This window comes from Durio zibethinus, chromosome 4, assembly GCF_047325235.1.
Source record: "Durio zibethinus cultivar Kanyao isolate XHJ-2024 chromosome 4, ASM4732523v1, whole genome shotgun sequence".
NCBI lineage: Eukaryota > Viridiplantae > Streptophyta > Magnoliopsida > Malvales > Malvaceae > Durio > Durio zibethinus.
The window spans coordinates 35,086,091-35,104,821 of record NC_143165.1 but is presented as its reverse complement, the minus strand read 5'-3'; the positions used below and the strand labels follow the sequence as shown (position 1 = coordinate 35,104,821).

The window sequence follows — 18,731 nt, the reverse complement described above, 5'->3', positions numbered from 1 at the left end:
AACTCATCTTTAAATCTATCAGTATAATTCAACTAAATGATGTCTTTTAAAATCTTATAATAGCTAACTTCCCCTTCAATAGGCTGCATATCTCCTGTTCTTGCATAACTCATCATCTTAGTTATTACAATAACTCCACTGTTTTGAGTTTTTAAGTATATCTTACGTGTCTTGGTATGAAATTTAAAATCATTAACAATATAACTAGTGTATTTCCTAGCAGTATCTGTTGGACCATGAGCAAACCATTTAAGTTATTCTGTGATATTTGCATGTCTTTGTTGATCCAAATTTATCACCTAAGCAATTTCATAATTGGTTAAAATAATTAGTTAACTATAAAAACTTTGATCATGTATTCCAAATTATGATATGCAACTTACATGATCATGAAACCAATTATAAAAAGTTTCACTTTGTAACTTTTGTATCTTATATGACGTAAGTTGAGGAGATCGATTATGCCTTTTAAGAAGTTGCTCATGTTTTTTACATGAAAAAAATTCTTAGAAGATTGTACAATATACTACAAAAAAATTTATTAACTATAATATGTATGTGGATATGTGTTCTTACTTTATAAAAAAAGCAACGTCATCAAAATTAAATAGCACATGTTGATATGCTTGAACCAAAGTTTTTTTATCAAGTACAATATGTGGGACTCTTTTACGCTTGTTAACATTAAAACTTTTACATTTTTTCCTTCCCAATAGTCATTCTATAGTAGAAAAAATGGATACATCTTTCTCTACAAAAAGATTTTGATCTTCATTTTAGATGGGTTAATTAAAAGTAGTCTCCATCCTATCAAAATATCTTGAACAAAAAGTTATGCATTTATATGCTAAGTAGCCTTTTGCAATTGAACATTCAGGACATGCTCTATTGCGCACATATGATTTAAGAGTAAGAAAAAACCTATTTAAATGAAAGTTCAATAGAAAAGATCATTAGCAAACATACTAGATGAAATTTAGTATAAAAATCTATAACACTTTAAGATATATCTTTTAATAGGATACATCCACTGATAAATGATTATACCGATTATTTTTGCTTTATTTGCCAAATGGATAACTAAGTGTACCATTATTGTGAAAAAAGATAGAGAAAAACTCTTTTCCATTTCATATATAATTGATGCAGTCCAAGACTCAAGTAATTTAAGCTCATACTCTTAGAAAACTTTAGAATAAATTTCTTTAAAAAAAGTACATAAGTCAATAAGAATCAAGCACACCTCATTAGGTAAAGACCATCGTATTGCGACGAGAAAAAAATTTGCATTAAAAGATGACAACCATAACTTTTGAGCCTTATTAGCTTCTGTTGTTTAAGTTGCACACAACGTGAGATATTGAAAGAGTATTCATCCGAAGTTTTCATTTCCTTGAAAATCTTTAAAAAATAATTTTTTTCATTCAAGCTCATTTGATATGAAGCTTGATGCAAATATTAAGTATTAGTGCCAATATGAGTTTTTGGATAAAAAAACACTCTTTATAACCATTTGTATAAGGTTAACCCGTATTTTGTAGTTATCGTTTGACTTTCCTTCTTGCCCAATCAAGGTACCAAGAATATTATTACAAATATTCTTTTTTGTATGCATCACATCAAGATTGTGATACAATAAAAGATGTTTTCAATAAGATAATATGAACAAAATATTTTTTTTCTTCCATGGCCCTTCTTTATTACCATTCCATTGTTTCAACTATCTTAACACTTCACTCTCTGATGGTGGTGAAAAAGCATTTCTAAATTCTTGAGTCCCATAAAATGAATTTTATCATTTTGAAACTTGTGATTATGTTGTAACCTCTTACGATGACACATATAATAATACTTTTTACTATGTTGTAACCATTTAGATGTAGTATCCAATCCATAATAAAGACATGTATATTCTCCCCTAGTACTCCACCAAGACAAATTGACATATGCAGGAAATTCATTAATAGTCCAAAGTAATGTTGCATGCAATTGAAAGTTTTGATTTTTTGAGGCATCAAAAGTCTGAACACCAACTTCTCAAAGTTTCTACAACTCTTCTACCAAAAGTTGTAAGTATATATATATATATATTGTTTTTAAGACCTTTTAGACCAAGAATAAGTAGAGACAGAATAAAGTTTGATTGTTTCATGCACATCTATAGAGGTAAGTTATAAAGTATCAATATAATATGTCAAGTGCTATATGTCACACTCATAATTTTGAAAAGGTTAAAACCATCAGAAGTCAATCCCAAGTGAATATTACCGGAGTCAAAGAAAAACTCAAGATATTAAGAATCTAACTCTTTTCAAGTTGAAAAATTTACAGCATGTCATGTCCATATTTAGTACATTCATATTCATGTCAAGTCATCAATGGAGTAGCCTTTGAAGACATGAATAACCTTTATAATCTTGAAATTAGAGAAAACTAATGCAAAATCTTGGCAAATTTTTTCTTTTTCTGACATTGTATTTTCATGATCACTTTTTTCATCATTTAAGCTTTCTTTCCACCTAGAAGTGTCACATTTTGAACACATGTCTTCATTTGTCTTAGTTTTCAAAAATAACATGCAATCCTTGGGACAAGCATAAATTTTTTCATATCCCAAACTTAAGGCATAAATAATCTTTTTCAATTCTTGATTTAACCTTGGCAATATATTACCTTATCGTAGAGCAAGTTTCAACACCTTTAACAATGTATTGAAAGATTTATTTGTCCAACTATTAAAACACTTAATGTGAAAAAAATAAATTACAAAGAGAACTTTGTGAAGTTTTTACAAATTGGATATAGTTTTTTCTTTGTATTTTTAAATAAACCATAAAACTTATCACTATCAATTCTATGACTATGGTGTTACTTTCCACTAGTATCTTCAGTTTGTTTGTTACCCACATCAACATTTATAGTTTTTTCAGTCATCATATCATGTAATAAATCATGAATGTCAGGACCTCACTCTTTTTCTTCCTCATTAGTTATTCTAGTAGATAAACATGCATCTAAGACCTCCCTATAAAATACCTATGAAACATATCTTTTGAGAAAACCATCACATATTATATGATCAAATGCATCACTCCTACACACTTTATATGTGTTGACACATTTAACACAATGACATTAAATTTTTTCATCTTCAGATGATTTTGTAAAGGCAAAGTCTAAAAAACTAGTAACCCTTTTATGTATTCTTTATTGGCTCATGACATGAGATTTATCTATGTCTTATCCATAGAATGTATTATGATTTGCCATAGTAATAAAATTATATTTAATTACCTGACATTTTATGTACATATAGAAAAAAAAATCAATCAAGAAAACTCACCTTTTAGAAGCAACCAGTGACTGAAGGTGAAAGGGGACTTTTTATTGTATCAATGAATATGGTAACAACAAAGCCAAGGAAAGGGATCGTAAGTTGTAATGGCTGCTATAAAGATAAAACGAAAAGGGATTGTTTTTTAGAGAAAAAATATAATTTATTTCAAAATGAACAGTAGCCATCCTAATCCAATAGTAAAAAAATCCTACCATAATATAATTAAGTGTCACCAAAATGTACACACATATAAATATACCATAATACAATTAAGTATCACTAAAATGTACACACATATAAAGGTTAGAGGTTAATTAAATAATCTAAATCAAAATTTTAAATATTAAAAAACCCCAAAACTAATATTGATGTTTACTGTACGTTAAACAATTAATCATCTAAATTAACAATTTAGTGATCGAGACCAAATTATCAACCATAATTTAATGAATTCAAAACCAAACTTATTGCTAGAGGATGAACAATTTTACAGATAATAAAAAAAAAGCTAAGAACACTAATAAGCTTCAAAAAATTATTTATACAGCCAAGAATTAGAAAAAAAAGGTCCCTAATGTTTCTAAAAGAGAGCAACAAGGCTTTTTAAAGTTAACAGCATGCACTAAAATATATAAACAGGCAAATAGATTTTTAGAGGAATGAAGTTAAATGTACAATGTGTAATTGAAGTACAACAAAGATTTTTTTTTATTTTTTCAAAATTTGGATGAAATGGTTGACAAAGAGTATCTCAATTCCAAATTAAGTATATATATATATATATATATATATATATATAAAGGTAAGTAAGATGTTTACATAATTTAGCCTTGAAGCATAGAATAAATTTAACTTGAGTTCTGACACTAAAAGCACAAGCCTCAATCCTTTGTAAAAGTTTAATTTAAATCTTTAATAATGCTTATAAATATATGCCAATTTCTACAAACTAGTAAAACATATGAATGAATGGTGCAATAAAGTAAAAAACTTTTACTGATCTCAATGTTATTTTCAATCCTGTTGGCAATGATCTTTTCAACAGTTTCAGTACAAGACCAATCCACCTAATTCCCTTTTTGCTTGCTTCCACTTCCTGTTCGAGCACATTCAAACCAAGAGAATTATGTGAATTAAATAAAAGAGGCTACAAAATAGTATGAGGAATTTTATCGATTGAAACTGTAATATATATTCAAGGTCGCATAATTATCCAATTGACATTTAGCAACCCCACTTTCACTTACCCATGTTGTCCTTTTTTTTTAGTTAATCATAAACCCAAGCAGTTTGTCATTCATTCATCAAACCCACCACACTAACAGATAAATTCAAGATTTTTTGAAGGATATTCATTTGTAATATATATAATATAGTAATAGATTTTGATGTTCATTCATAAGAAAATGATTCTAATGGTTGAGATTTAATAATATGGAAAATGATTCTATTACAGTAATGCAAAAATATGAAAAAAATTAATAATAGCTAAATGTTTATTTTGATCTCTAATGTTTGAGAATTACTTAAATCAGAATCAAAATTTCTAATTTTAATAAATCTGGATATCATTTATTCCAAAAGTAATAATTAAAGACTTCAAATTTAATGGATGAAGTTATAGGTAGTGCATTATACCATTAGTTTTGATAGATAACTGATATCTTTACTAAATAAAATATTCCTTTTATTAGGACTAAATAATATATATATATAAATATATATATAAAGGTAAGTAAGATGTTTACATAATTCAACCTTGAAGCATAGAATAAATTAAACTTGAGTTGCTGACACGAGAAGCATAAGCGTCAATCCTCTACAAAAGTTTAATATAAATCTCTACCAATGTTTATAAATATATGCCAATTTCTGCAAACCAGTGAAACATATGAACGAATGGTGCAATAAAGTAAAAAACTTTTACCAATCTCAATGTTATTTTCAATGCTATTATTGATGATATTTTCAACCCTTTTAATACAGGACCAAACCACTTATTTTCCTCTTTGCTTACTTTCACTTTTTGTTAAAGTACATTCAAACCAAGAGAATTATGTGAATTAAATAAGAGGGGCTACATAATATTATGAGGAATTTTGTCAATTGAAATTGTAATATATATTTTCTAAGTGAAAGATTAAAGGAAGAAAGACAAAAAACTTACAAATAATTTTATAATGTTTGCAACAACATGGATACCGACGAGTGGAGAAAGTTCATGGGAGGTTGAGATTAGGCTATAGGTATTATCAACAAGTGGAGAGAGTTGGTGGGAGGTGGAGATTAGGCTATGGGTACTGACAAATAGAGAGACGATGAGAGGTAGAGGTAAAAAAAAATGATTTAATTTCATAACCTAATATTTTTCCCAAATAAAAGCCAATAGTTTTTTTGTTTTGAGACTATACTAACAGTTACAATAATAACTATCAGTATATAATATATTTATACTAACGGATAGTTATATACTATCAGAAAATATTTATTTATACCAAAGGTTAAATAAAGTGTTAGTATAAATATAGTATATTCTGACGATATTAAAAATCAATCAGTAAAAGTCTCTTTTAGTAACATAATTTTCCTATCAATATAACCAAACGTCAATATATAAAATTTTTTTTGTAGTGTCAGGTTCAGTTTTTTTTAATTTGAAGGTTATGTTTTGGTTGCCAGTTTAAAGATTTCTTTTGGTCTTGCTCATTCTCTTTGCTTTGCCCTATTCAAGTCTAGTTTCGATGCCATTACAACATTATCTGTTCATGTTTAATGCATAGGATGATAATCATCCTATACTATATTTGTTTTTGTATATAAAGAAAATGATAGTATTGAAAGCAAAATTAATTATTCTTTTGGCATAGAATGATTCAATCTTTCAAAAATGAAAAAGATTACTTTTAATTCATGAAATTGAACTTATATCCTATTATACCCTTAAAATTATATTAATAATTTAAATTTTATAAATTTTGAAGAAAGATAATTTTAACCTATAAATAAATTATTTTATTTTAATCCTTGTATATATCAAACATGAAATAGTATGACATTTTTTAATTTAATACTAATCATAATATCATCTTATTCTATCATAATATAATCTTATATATCAAACACATCATCTTATTTTGTGTCTGTGTTTCATTCTCTTAAAATCTTTATACATTCCTTAGATCACTTAACTTGATGATCTTATATTCCTAGTCTTTTCAAACACATAGTTAGATCACTTTTGAGGTGACTTGATTTTCTTGATTATTACCTAAGCTAATAGTTGGAAAAATTCAAAGACTACAATCACAATCACAATCACAATCATGTGAAGAGGTATATAGCAATTACCTCAAGGAAAAGCAATGCAACAACATGGCATACAAGTTTCCTAAATTAACCTATGACTTGTAAAATGTGTTGGACTTGGATGAACCAAATCCAAATCCTCAATGAATTTGATTCTTTCAATAATATTAAAGGGCCCTAGCTAGTACATTTTTTCCAATACCCTTGGCCCCTTGAAGTTGTAAATATTCCTTGGGGATTAGATGAAGGTACTCTTTTTCCATGGGTGCCTTGTACCAAGAATTAGTGAGATTTGTAATTAAGAAAATTTTCATCAAAACATTGATTAATTTGATAGAGTGCCTCTCCATTTTGTTTGCTAAGTGAGTAAGATTTTTATTAATCGATCAAACATAGTTTAGCCGAGATCAAAGAATCTCGTCCAATACAAAACACCAGTACAACAAATATGCCTATATTATGTAGATACATCAAAATAAATCTTTAACACAATTATAGAAAATTGATACTCTAAAAGAAAATTTGATTATCAACGAGCAATAAATGTCATATCGATCCATCCCAGCCTTTGCTAAAGTGTCTGCCATCCCATTAGTTTTGCAAAGTACATTTGTTAAATTAACATTTGCTACCTCTACAAGTAGAGAATCAATGGCTGAAAATATCTCTCATAGTTTCCATGGTCGAATTTTTTCCTTCAAACACCAACTATAAACATTTTTTGAGTCAGAATCAACAAATAAAAATTTCTCCAATCTGTCATTTTTATTACAATGATAAAAAATAAAATAAAATTCAAGCACATAAAAGAGACCCATATTCTCAAAAAATCCTAAGACGATAATCAGTTTCAATCAACCTTTCCAAAATCACACTTCTAGATGATTGGACAAAGAGTCTTCGTGGATATTCAGCTCTCATGATTCATTGAAGCTTATCGAGTCTGTTCGAATCAAACTTTGCACCTTATGCTTGAAAGCAGGATAAATTTTTATGGAGTAATCCATATTTTCATTATAGTAATCACATATGACATTAACATTGTACCATTTGGGATATGGTAGCTTCAATGGCTTCAAAAAGATTAGCGATACTAGGTAATTTTTTATCAATTCTAGAAATAGCTCAGTATAGGTTATGGGGATAAGATGAATATGAATTCTCTCTTGATTACCCTTGAATCTTCTTAAACCACTTATTTGATTATTAGACCTTGAAACTGGTGTAATAATAGGATGAGGCCCATATACAGATACTTGAAAAGTTGATTGAAAAGAACTTAGAGCACTATTGTTCACAGTTTAGAGATAAGGCTGGTAAAGAACTCGTGTAACACTATTGACTATTAGATAGTAAGTAGGATGAACATATGGTGGATATGAAACATAACTTATGGATTGCTGCCTTTCAAAACTTACCGCTTGGGCTTTATTCTCTTCTTTATTAGGCATCTTACCTTTTTGGGCACTGTCGATATTTCTTTCTTTAAACTTACCACTTTTTATCGCATTTTCAATAATATCTCATAAGATCACCATATCAGCAAAGTTCTTTGTTACGTTCCTAATCATTTTTTCATAATAAGATGACTTTAAAGTACTTACAAATAAAACCATCATTTTCTTTTCAGTTAAGGGTGGCTGAACCTAAGTAACTATATCTCGTCACCTTTGGGCATATTCCTTGAAAGACTCTAATGTTTTTCTCTCCATACCTTGTAATAAAAGGTGATCAAGGGTCATATCTATGATGTGACGGTATTGGTTGATGAAAGACTAAGTTAAATCTTTTCATGACTTAATACAAGTTCTATCCAATTGAACTACCACCTTGCAGCAGACCCGATTAAGCTATCTTGGAACACATGCATGAGCAACTTCTCATTACTAACATGTGTCGCTATCTGGCGATAATACATTGTGATATGCGCAATGGGGCACTTAGTACTGTCATACTTATTAAATTTTGGTACTTTAAATTTTAAAAGAATTACAATATCTGAAACTAGACAAAGGTTGGCAGCATCTATGGATCTATAGAAATCAATGCCTTATATAGCCCACAGTCTTTTCTCAATCATACTCATGGCTTGATCGATCTTAGAGTCTTTCAAGGATATAATTGTCTGTAATTTTATTTTATTTTTAGTCTCATTCATTTTGGGAATTTGGATGGGTTCGTCTGTCTTTTTAGTGAACATATATATAAAGACAAGTAAGATGTTTACATAATTCAACATTGAAGTATAAAATAAGCGTCAATCCTCTACAAAAGTTTAATTTAAATCTCTACCAATGCTTATAAATATATACCAATTTTTGCAAACCAGTGAAATATATGAATGAATGGTGCAATAAAGTAAAAACTTTTATCGATCTCAATGTTATTTTCAATCCTGTTGGTGATGATTTTTTCAACCGTTTCAGTATAGAACCAATCCACCCATTTTCCTCTTTGCTTGCTTCCATTTCTTGTTAGAGTACATTCAAACCAAGAGAATTATGTGAATTAAATAAGAGAAGCTGTAAAATATTATGAGAAATTTTGTCAATTGAAATTGTAATAAATATTTTCTATGTGATATATTAAAGAAAGAAAGTCAAAGAACTTACAAATGATTTTATAATGTCTGCAATAGTATGAGAATTGACGAGTGGAGAGAGTTGGTAGGAGGTAGAGATTAGGTACTACTAATGAATGGAAAGAATTGGTGGGAGGTGGAGATTAGACAATGGGTACCAACGAGTGGAGAGATGATGGAAGGTGAAGGTAAATAAAACGATTTAATTTCATAACATAATTTTTTTCTCAAATAAAAGCCAATAGTTTTTGTATTTTGAGCTTATACTAACTATTATAATAATAACTGTCAGTATATAATATATTTATATTGACGTATAATCATATACTATTAAAAAATATTTATTTATACTGACAGTTAAATAAACTATTAATATAAATATGATATATTTTAACAGTATTAAAAATTCGTCAGTAAAAGTCTCTTTTGCTGACAATTTTATTGTCAGTATAACAAGCATCTATATATGAACTTTTTTTTGTAATGTCAAGTTTAATTTTTTTGAGTTTAAAGGTTATATTCTGGCTGCTAACTTCAAGATTTCTTTTGGTCTTGCTCATTCTCTTTGCTTTGCCCTATTCAAGTTTAGTTTCTATGCCATTACAACATTATTTGGTCATGTTTAAAGCGTAGGATGATAATCATCCTATACCATGTTTGGTTTTGTATATAAAGAAAGGGATAGCATTGAAAGGAGAATTAATCATTCTTTTGGCATAGAATGATTCAATCTTTCTAAAATGGAAAAGGATTACTTTTATTTCATGGAATTGAATTTATATCTTATTATACCTTTAAAAATTATATTAATAATTTAAATTTTATAAATTTTGAGGAAAGATAATTTTGACTAATAAATAAATTATTTTATTTTAATTCTTGCATATATCAAATACAAAATAATATGATATTTTTTAATCTAATATTAATTATAATATCATCTTATTATATCCTATTATAATCTTATATACCAAATACACCCTATTGTATTATGTTCGTGTTTCTTTCTCTTAAAATCCTTACACGTTCCTTAGATCACTTGACTTGATGATCTTATATTCCCAATCTTTTCAAACACATTGTTAGATCACTTTTGGAGTGACTTGATTTTCTTGATTATTACCAAAGCTAATAGCTGGAAAAAATTCCACGACTACAATCACAATCACAATCACGTGAAGAGGTGTACAGCAATTACCCCAGGGAAAAGCAATGCAACAACATGGTATAAAAGTTTCCTAAATTAACCTGTGACTTGTAAAATGTGTTGGACTTGGATGAACGAAATCCAAATCCTCGATGAATTTGATTCTTTCAATAATATTAAAGGGCCCTGGCTAGTACATTTTCTCCAGTACCCTTGGCCCCTTATAGTTGTAAAAATTCCTTGGGGATTAGATGAAGGTACTCTCTCTCCATGGATGCCTTGTACCAAGAATTAGTGAGATTTGTGATTAAGAAAATTTTGGTCAAAACATTGATTAATTTGATAGAGTGCCTCTCCATTTTTTTTGGCTAAGTGAGTAAGATTTTTGTTAATCGATCAAAATATAGTTAAGACGAGATCAAGGACTCTCGTCCAATACAAAACACCAGTACAGCAAATACGCCTATATTATGTAGATACATCTAAACAAATCTTTAACACAATTATAGAAAATTGATCCTCTAAAAGGAAATTTGATTACCAACAAGCAACAAATATTTCATATCGATCCATCCCAGCCTTTGCTAAAGTGTCTGCCACCCCATTAGCTTTACGAAGTACATTTGTTAAATTAACATTTGCTACCTCTACAAGCAGAGATTCAATGGCTGAAAATATCTCCCATAGTTTCCATAGTCGAATTTTTTCCTTCAAACACCAACTAAAAAAATTTTTTGAGTCAGAATCAGCAATATATAAGATGTACTATTTGCTATCAATCTGTTTTGATAAACACCTGTAATGCCATCTTGATTGTCAAGAGTTCCGCTACATTTGAATCCTGGCCACCCACAGTCCCTGAAAATACAGCAATAACAAAACCATTCTCATCTCTCGACACTCCTCCACTCCTAGCCGGGCCCGGTTTACCTCGCGTCGATCCATCAACATTGAACTTTAGACATTCAACTGGGGGAGGAAGCCATTGAGTGATGTCTTGTATGTGTTCCAAAATTCTCCAAAACAGAAGTTCCTGGATTTATCCACCAAATCGATATCTAATTCTTAAATAAAATCACATGCAAACGAGTGAAGGAAGACAAAATTTAAGCTTATTTTAATTAGTTTATACAATTATTTTTAAAAATTATTTAAATTAATATTCTAATCTTAACGTATGTAATTTTTTTTTCATCCTTGCAGTCCCGTTCGTAAAGAAATAAAGGAAGACAAGAAAGAGTGAGGAATGTTTCCTCAAAATGTTAAAAACTACCACAAAATCCGGATTTCATATACCTCCAGTCCTTACTCTATTATATTATATTGTTCAATTGGTGGGTTACAGAATGAAATTATGCCTGCCATTGTCCCCCCCCCCCTCTCTCCCTCTCTCTCTCTCTCATCTCATTCACATCTTTCACATTAATTCATTTTAATTTGCCCTACATTTATTTTTTTATGTCTACAAATAAATGTCATCAACTTGTCAAAAAAACCCACAAACAATAAAATAAAATGAAAACATTAAGGTCCAAGCTAGTAAATGAAGTTGAAACCACAACCTTCTGTAAAAAGCGGAGATTATTTAAGTATGGCTCGAATTTAGGGTTAACTTAAATATACTAAACCCATTGTGTTTTAGACCCACAATTATATATATATATATATATATCATATATAGTCCACATTTGAGTTATAGTGAATATACAACAAAGATCTTACCTGTAATCAATTCGTATTAGGTTAAATACATGTCTTAAAATTTAATATTGTAACATAAAAGTTAGCCCATAGATTCTTTGGCTGGGAAACTCAATTTAAGAGACTATTGCCGCAATAAACACATGATGAACTAATTGATCATTATTTAAAATCTGAGAAGATCATACCGATCAATGAAGTCCAAAGAAGTAGTCAAGGCTAAACAATAGACAATCTATTATCAAGAAAAGGCTAAGCAAATAGTTAATTAAAAATATGAATCAAAGAAGAAAAGACAAGAACTAGCTAGTCTAATTAAACCTTCGTGTTCATCGTGGTTTGTACATAAAAAAAAAAAGTAATATTCTGAATTTTAAGTTAATTATAAGACCGATAATTATATGATTTGTTGATAAAATATTAAAATTTTAATTTTATAAAAATTTATAAAATATTGTGCAGTTTGACAAAATTCCTTTGTAGATAGATAAATTGGAAGAAAAGTTAAAAAAATTTTAAAGTGAAATATTTTCTATTTTGGATGAATAAACTTGTCAAACAGTTTGGCAGTCACGGACTAATTGATTCCATGACGAGAAAAAAAGAAAAGGAAAAAAGAAGACAACAATTGCGACAAAAGTGCCACATGGTTTCCCAATAATTACGTACCATAACGAACAATCCTGGACCCTTTACCTGCTGCTGCTACCTGAATTACAGAAAATTTCTGACCAACACTCTCACTCACCCTATTCAAAATTAGGACTCTTGCCCCAAAAACAAGGATAAAAAATAAAAATTTTCCACCAAAAAAGACCCTTATAAATATAAATTAAATGTATTTTAGCATAATATAAAGAAACTATTGTCATATACACCCAAAAAAAAAAAAAAAAGCTGTTGTCATCGATATTGAGACATCTCATGAAATTAAAATTTTAAACTCTAATTTAAAAGTTTTGAATTTCAATCTTAAAATTAACGAGAAAAATTTATGAAATGATATAAGATTATTTCGCATTTTATAACTCAAGATTATCCGTACAAAAAGTAGACGGAGAACCCTTTTTGCAAAAATAAGTTGGATAAAAAATAAAATAAATCGTTTAAAATATCACAACTCAAATGTTGGATTTCCTGTTAACAGCGTACATGTTATGTATCAAGTAAGCATTGGGTCAAGTCAATATATAAGGAGGAATAAATTGTTACGTAAATAACCAATATCTATCTGTCCGAATGATAAAGAATTCAATTTTTCTTAAACAATGTATCGATTTCAAGTTTTGTAAATAAAAAAAATAAATTTAAAAAAAATTTATCTCTTTTATGAGATCTAATTTGACTTGATTTCATATTAGTTAAGCTCAAAGTAGCTTTTGAACATCAAGAGGTTTCAAACAAAAAAAACTTGTTATGTAAATACAATACAACCTAGCCATCGAAAAAAAAAATGAAATGAAAATAATGGTGAGAGTGCATGTAGAATGTCAACAAGAGACCTGAAGTTCAGCAATTAGGTATTTTTTTTTTCTTCATTAATTAATTCATAATATTAGTGTTGGGGTTAGGTATTCGTTGGCCAAGCAAATTCTCTTTCGAAATTGTAAAGATATTATAAAGAATCATCTATCTCTCTCTTTATAAGATTTAAAATAATTAATCAAATTAATTAATAGAATAAAATAAATGATAAAATGAAAAGCCAAGAAAATAAAATAATCATCCACTTGTCCAATCCGTTGGAATGTAGTCAGCAGCATGTTAAAGATTCTTGAAGTCACCCCGTTGCCCTATTTTCTTAACAATATTATTAATTCTGCTCAGGGCTTACCTTATTTTCTTTCTCCTCTGACTATCTTTGCTTATTGGCTTCGAATTTATATTTCATTTTGCTAATACTACTTTTATCATTAGCATAAAAACCAAAATTAAAATTTGAAATTTAATTTAATTAATTTAAATAATTATTTTTTTTATTAAGATTGATCAAATCACTAAAATATTGTATCAATATCTTTTTGCTAGCTAGAAATCAAAAGTATATATTATATAGATATAAATTCCAAAATAATACTATTAAAATCACATTTTATTTTTATAGGTAAATGTTAAAATTAATTTTTAACTTTCTAAAAAGTACATATAGTAGAAGTAAATATGAAACAATGCTTGTGATCTGAATCTTTCGGGCAAAATAAAAATAAATCAGAAGACTACGAAATTTCCTTGTAAAGCGACTCTGCTGAATACAAATAAAAATGTACTTGAGAGAATAATTGTGGGGAAAAGAGAGAAATAAGGGTTTTTGTTTGTTCTTACCATCTCCGTTTATGGCAGAAAGCAACGACAAGAGTAGGCAAAATGAAAATAACTTAATTGAATGTAAGCTAGAGTAAGCCTTAAAACACTTTTGGAATAAAACCCTAATTCATGTCGTCAAATTCAAAAAACAAAGAAGGTTTTTTTTTTTTTTCCCTTCATATTAGCCTACAAAGCTAGCTTGCCTAAGTGCCTAGCTCGACCTCTGGTCTATATTTTAGACAAGTTTTGCACTTCCAAATCGTTGACTTGCTGCTTGAGCTAATGACTTCACGTCGGGGTCCAAAGAGCTAATATTGAACCCATGTTCTCTCTGCGAAAAACCTCCACCAATGTTTCTTACAATTCCTCCAACACCTAGAAAATCCAACGTTAATTTATCAGTCCCACCTATGTTTGCCGCAAGATTTTGATGCAACTTGGCCTCATTAACATTGCAAAAGTTGGCGTTATTGCTCTGTTGTTCAAGTGTCATCCCACTTTCACTGAACCCTCCGAAGTTGCTATGATCTTGTCCGTGGCCTGCCCCGAAAATGGAGGTGTTACCATTTGCTAGAGAGTTCATTAGTCCTTGAAGATTGCTATCATCCTCCATTTGTGATCTTACCGTTTCACCTCCAGTGCCACCACAAAAATTACTACTGAAGTTAGCAGATAAAACTGGCCTACCAGATTTTGTCCCACTTGATGATGAACACCCCAATCCCCTTAGCAACGAGGAATTGTTGCTGATTGTAGTTGAACCCATTTGAGCAGCTTTTTGAAGCAATGCAGTGGCTGACATGTGTGGAGAAATGTTCTCAGGTTGCATTGAAGTGCTATAAAGAGAGGAGAGTCCTGAACCCACCTGATCTCCCATGTCAGTAGAGAACATTGCTGTCGCTTGACCAGCACCACCATTCCCACTATTAAACTGATTAATGCTTAAAAATCCGGAATTCGGTAAGTCGGCGGATGCACTGGCATTTTCGCTGGTACATATGCTGCTTGCAGCACTGTTATTGGAAAAGAAGCCTAAATTGAAAAGATTGGCAGATGTGGGGGGATTGTTAGTACTGCCTTGAAGGTCAGGAAGTTGCATAAGCCCTTGCAATGTTTTGTTTAGATATGGTCCGTGACCATGGTGAGACTGATGGTCTTGTTGGAAACCTTGGTTCGCAGCATCAGGCATGAAGAATGCAGATGTTGGCATGTTTTGTAAAGAAGAAGGGTTTGATGGAGGAATGAGGTGCTCAAATTTTGCTGCTCCAGCGCTTCCTAACCGCAACATATTAGTCGATGGTCGATTCTGGTCTTGTAATGAGGGAATTTGGGAACCAACTTGGGATATTCCTAAACTCATGTGATTGCTTCCAAATAGATGATGACTACCCAATGTGCTTAATTTGGTGGGGTGTCTTGCACTCTCTTGAGCCAGTGCATCGCAAAAGGCCCGGTGAGTGATAAAACTATCACGTCTGCAGCAAAGATAAAGAAAAGAAAATTGGTAGTCAACTCTGATTAACAAGGCCCTTAAGGGGATGAAAATCTAGCCATTGTTGTTAAAAAATGAAAGTAGTAATGGAAACCAAGTTTGAACATTATTTATTTACAGGACTTATGCTGGACCATTTTAGTTAACAATATGCTCGATGCATGGGGACGGCGGGCCTAAAAATGGTGAATAAATTCAAAGTTCAATTACCATTTTGAGGAGAAGGTGTTTAATAAATGAAGTGGGGGAATCATTTCCCAGTTGATGAAAAACCAGAAATCCCAGAGAAGACTATTAATTTCTGGGACTGTCTGCAATAAATGGAAAAAAACCCTGAACAGTATTCTATCATTCATGCAAAGAATATTTTTCCATGACCGTGAAAACACTTTCAGTCATAGCCTAATGTTTCACCAATAAGACTTTCAAAATGACGCGTGAAAACACACTTTTCTCGATCTCCTCCAGATATATAATTGCTAAACACTAAGGAATCGAGAATTGTCCTCGAACTGCTCAGCAAGAGAGAGATAAGAGGAGTAGAGCATCTTAATTTAACCCCACAGGCCACAACCCTAACGTTTCTGACGACAGGAAGAGGGTGAGAAGGACAAGGAGTTCGCAACAAAGGGCAAAGTGAGAAGAAAACAAAGGCAGTAAACATAAACAAAAACTCGGTGAGAACAAATCCTGTAACAATATCCTTCCTGACAACGTATAAATTAACACGTGAATAAGGGAAAGATGTGAGGCGGAGTTACCGAGGGAGAAAGATAAAATTTGAGTTTTACATTTTTTTGTTGTCTTGAATCCTCATCAGCAGTGGCAGTTTTGCGGATTATTGTTCACGTGCAACCGGGCCTTTAAGAGTTTAAAAGAGAAGAAGAAGAAGAGAGTTCTAATCTATAGACAAATAATCCAAAAAGGTCAAACAAAAGAGCAGGCTCTTTCTTTTCTAAACTCTCAGTCCCCGAATCTTTCCAACCCCCTTTATTTTCTTTCACGATACCTTGGTTTGTCAACTTTCATAACCTAAGGAAAAAAAAAAGGGAAAAAATAATTATGTTAATGATTATGTAAATGATTAATTACCTTGAGAAAAGAGTGCCACAGTCACATCTGTACTCTCGAGTGCCACAGGTTTTTGAATGAGCTTTCCAATCAGATTGCACCGCATACCTCTTGGAACACTTCTCACACTTCCATTTTTTCTCACCATGTTTTCTTGAGTAATGCTTTTTGATGCCAGTGAGGTCGCCAAGTGCCCTGGAAGGGTCATGGTGGACACAAGTGGGCTCAGGGCAGAGATAAACCTTCCTCTTCACTTCTTTTGTAGTCTTCTGCTTTAGCTTCCAAGGCAGGTTGTGTCCTCTTCTGTGGAGCTGTAAGTTTTGCTCCCTTTGGAACCCTTTATTGCATACCTCACAAATGAACCTGTTTGTTGCCATTAGAGTCTTGGGAGATAGTGCTATCACTTCCGCATCTGGATCTGCTTTGAGAAATGCCAAACGACAAACTATTAGAAAATGGGGAGGAAAAACAAAGGAATCCCAAGACTTAATTTGGGGAGAGAAAGAACCATTTCAAAACAAAATATAATGTCCAGATTAAATTATGATGAAAACTGACGAATTTTTAGATTAGGGTTCATTGGGTAATCTTTATTTTTGAATTACAAAAGAATGAACAAGAACAAAAACTATTTCCTTATTGGCTTTACTCACTGGATACATGTGCTAAAAGCCTTTAAAAAAAAATCCATAATAGATGTATGTAAAGAGATACTTGCTTGGTGTTCCAGGCTGATTTCTCTTTTTCTTCTGAGGTGCAGTGGTAAGTGCAGTTGATGAAGTGGGTGTGATGGATGATTGTTGTTGTATCATCTGGTTTTGATTTTCATCCCTGGTTCCAAAGAAAAGTGCGGACGATGAGGCAGTTGCCATCTTCAAAGCTGAAATTGTTGCTTGCTTGATCTCTTCTCGTTTCTTGGGGCTAGGCTAGCTGCAACTTCTTCTTCAACACCACCAAACCTAGAATTCAGAGATCACCCAAATTACCATAATCGGCATAAAATTTCAGCTTTTCCTTCTATGCTCAATCGAAAGAAAACCAAAGTAAAGGGTTGCTTGGTGCCATAGGAATGTTTTACCTGTCCTTTGAGTCCCTCTTCTAAAATCATTTGAGATACAATCCACTAAAAAACAAGAGCAAAAAGAAAAAGAATGAAAAACTATAGATAAAAACCAACAAAATACCAAGAGGAAAGTATATAAGGAGATAGCTATAATCCGGAAATGAAGAGAAAGAAAACAATAATAAACGTAGACTGTATCTTGCCTCTCTTCTTTCTCAGCAAATTGTCGTTTTTTTTTTTTTCTTTATGTATTTATAAAAAAATGGCTTAAACTTGAACTTACTCAATCATTTCATGTCAATATATACATAAACAAAACACATACATACATGTTTGCCCATATCCATATCCATACCCGTTTCTTTTTCTTTCTGGTGTATTCTTACAGTAGTATTTATTTTCTCACTACTTTCTGTTGATTTTTTTTTTTTTTTTACTTTTATAAATTATTTTAAGAAAAAAATTAAGAGTAATTTGAGGGGATCGGGTGGGGTTTTGCTGTCACTGTTCATGCAGCTAAAAAATGTGTCGTTATGCGGCGAAGATGCTTTCGGGGCCACCCACCTGTAGGCTTTACCCTCAGCCCATCTCTCCTTCTCTTATTTCGTATCTTCTTACCAAGCATGCAGACAAACCTCCCTTTCGTCATTCCATCGCTGCTCTTACGGGCTCTTTCAATAAAACCTTTTTTTTCTTTTTTTTTTATTTTCACCCTCTTTTATGTATTTT

The 18,731-nt window shown here is 30.9% G+C and overlaps 1 protein-coding gene across 2 annotated transcripts; it reads right to left on the bottom strand.

Moving 5' to 3' along the window:
* Positions 1-14,356: 14,356 nt before the first annotated feature.
* LOC111288558 (protein indeterminate-domain 4, chloroplastic-like) lies at positions 14,357-18,277 on the bottom strand. Of its 2 annotated transcripts, XM_089760051.1 has the most exons (5): positions 18,206-18,277; positions 18,018-18,062; positions 17,658-17,898; positions 16,961-17,357; positions 14,357-15,851 (listed from the first exon to the last, which is right to left on the bottom strand). In XM_089760051.1, the coding sequence occupies exons 3-5, from the start codon at positions 17,809-17,811 to the stop codon at positions 14,612-14,614; spliced, it is 1,791 nt and encodes a 596-aa protein (XP_089616177.1). In that variant the 5' UTR covers positions 17,812-17,898; positions 18,018-18,062; positions 18,206-18,277; the 3' UTR covers positions 14,357-14,611. The 2 variants fall into 2 exon arrangements, with proteins under 2 accessions (XP_089616177.1, XP_022735225.2); XM_022879490.2 differs by having other exon boundaries at positions 18,018-18,277.
* Between the last annotated feature and the right edge of the window lie 454 nt (positions 18,278-18,731).

Bases quoted from the DNA above. Each gene is read 5' to 3' on its own strand.
- LOC111288558 (XM_022879490.2), bottom strand. From the start codon at position 17,811: ATGGCAACTGCCTCATCGTCCGCACTTTTCTTTGGAACCAGGGATGAA. The intron at 17,358-17,657 runs GCAAGTATCTCT...TTCTCAAAGCAG, and splicing joins AAATCAGCCTGGAACACCAA to ATCCAGATGCGGAAGTGATA. The intron at 15,852-16,960 runs GTAATTAATCAT...TCTTTGCTGCAG, and splicing joins TGTGGCACTCTTTTCTCAAG to ACGTGATAGTTTTATCACTC.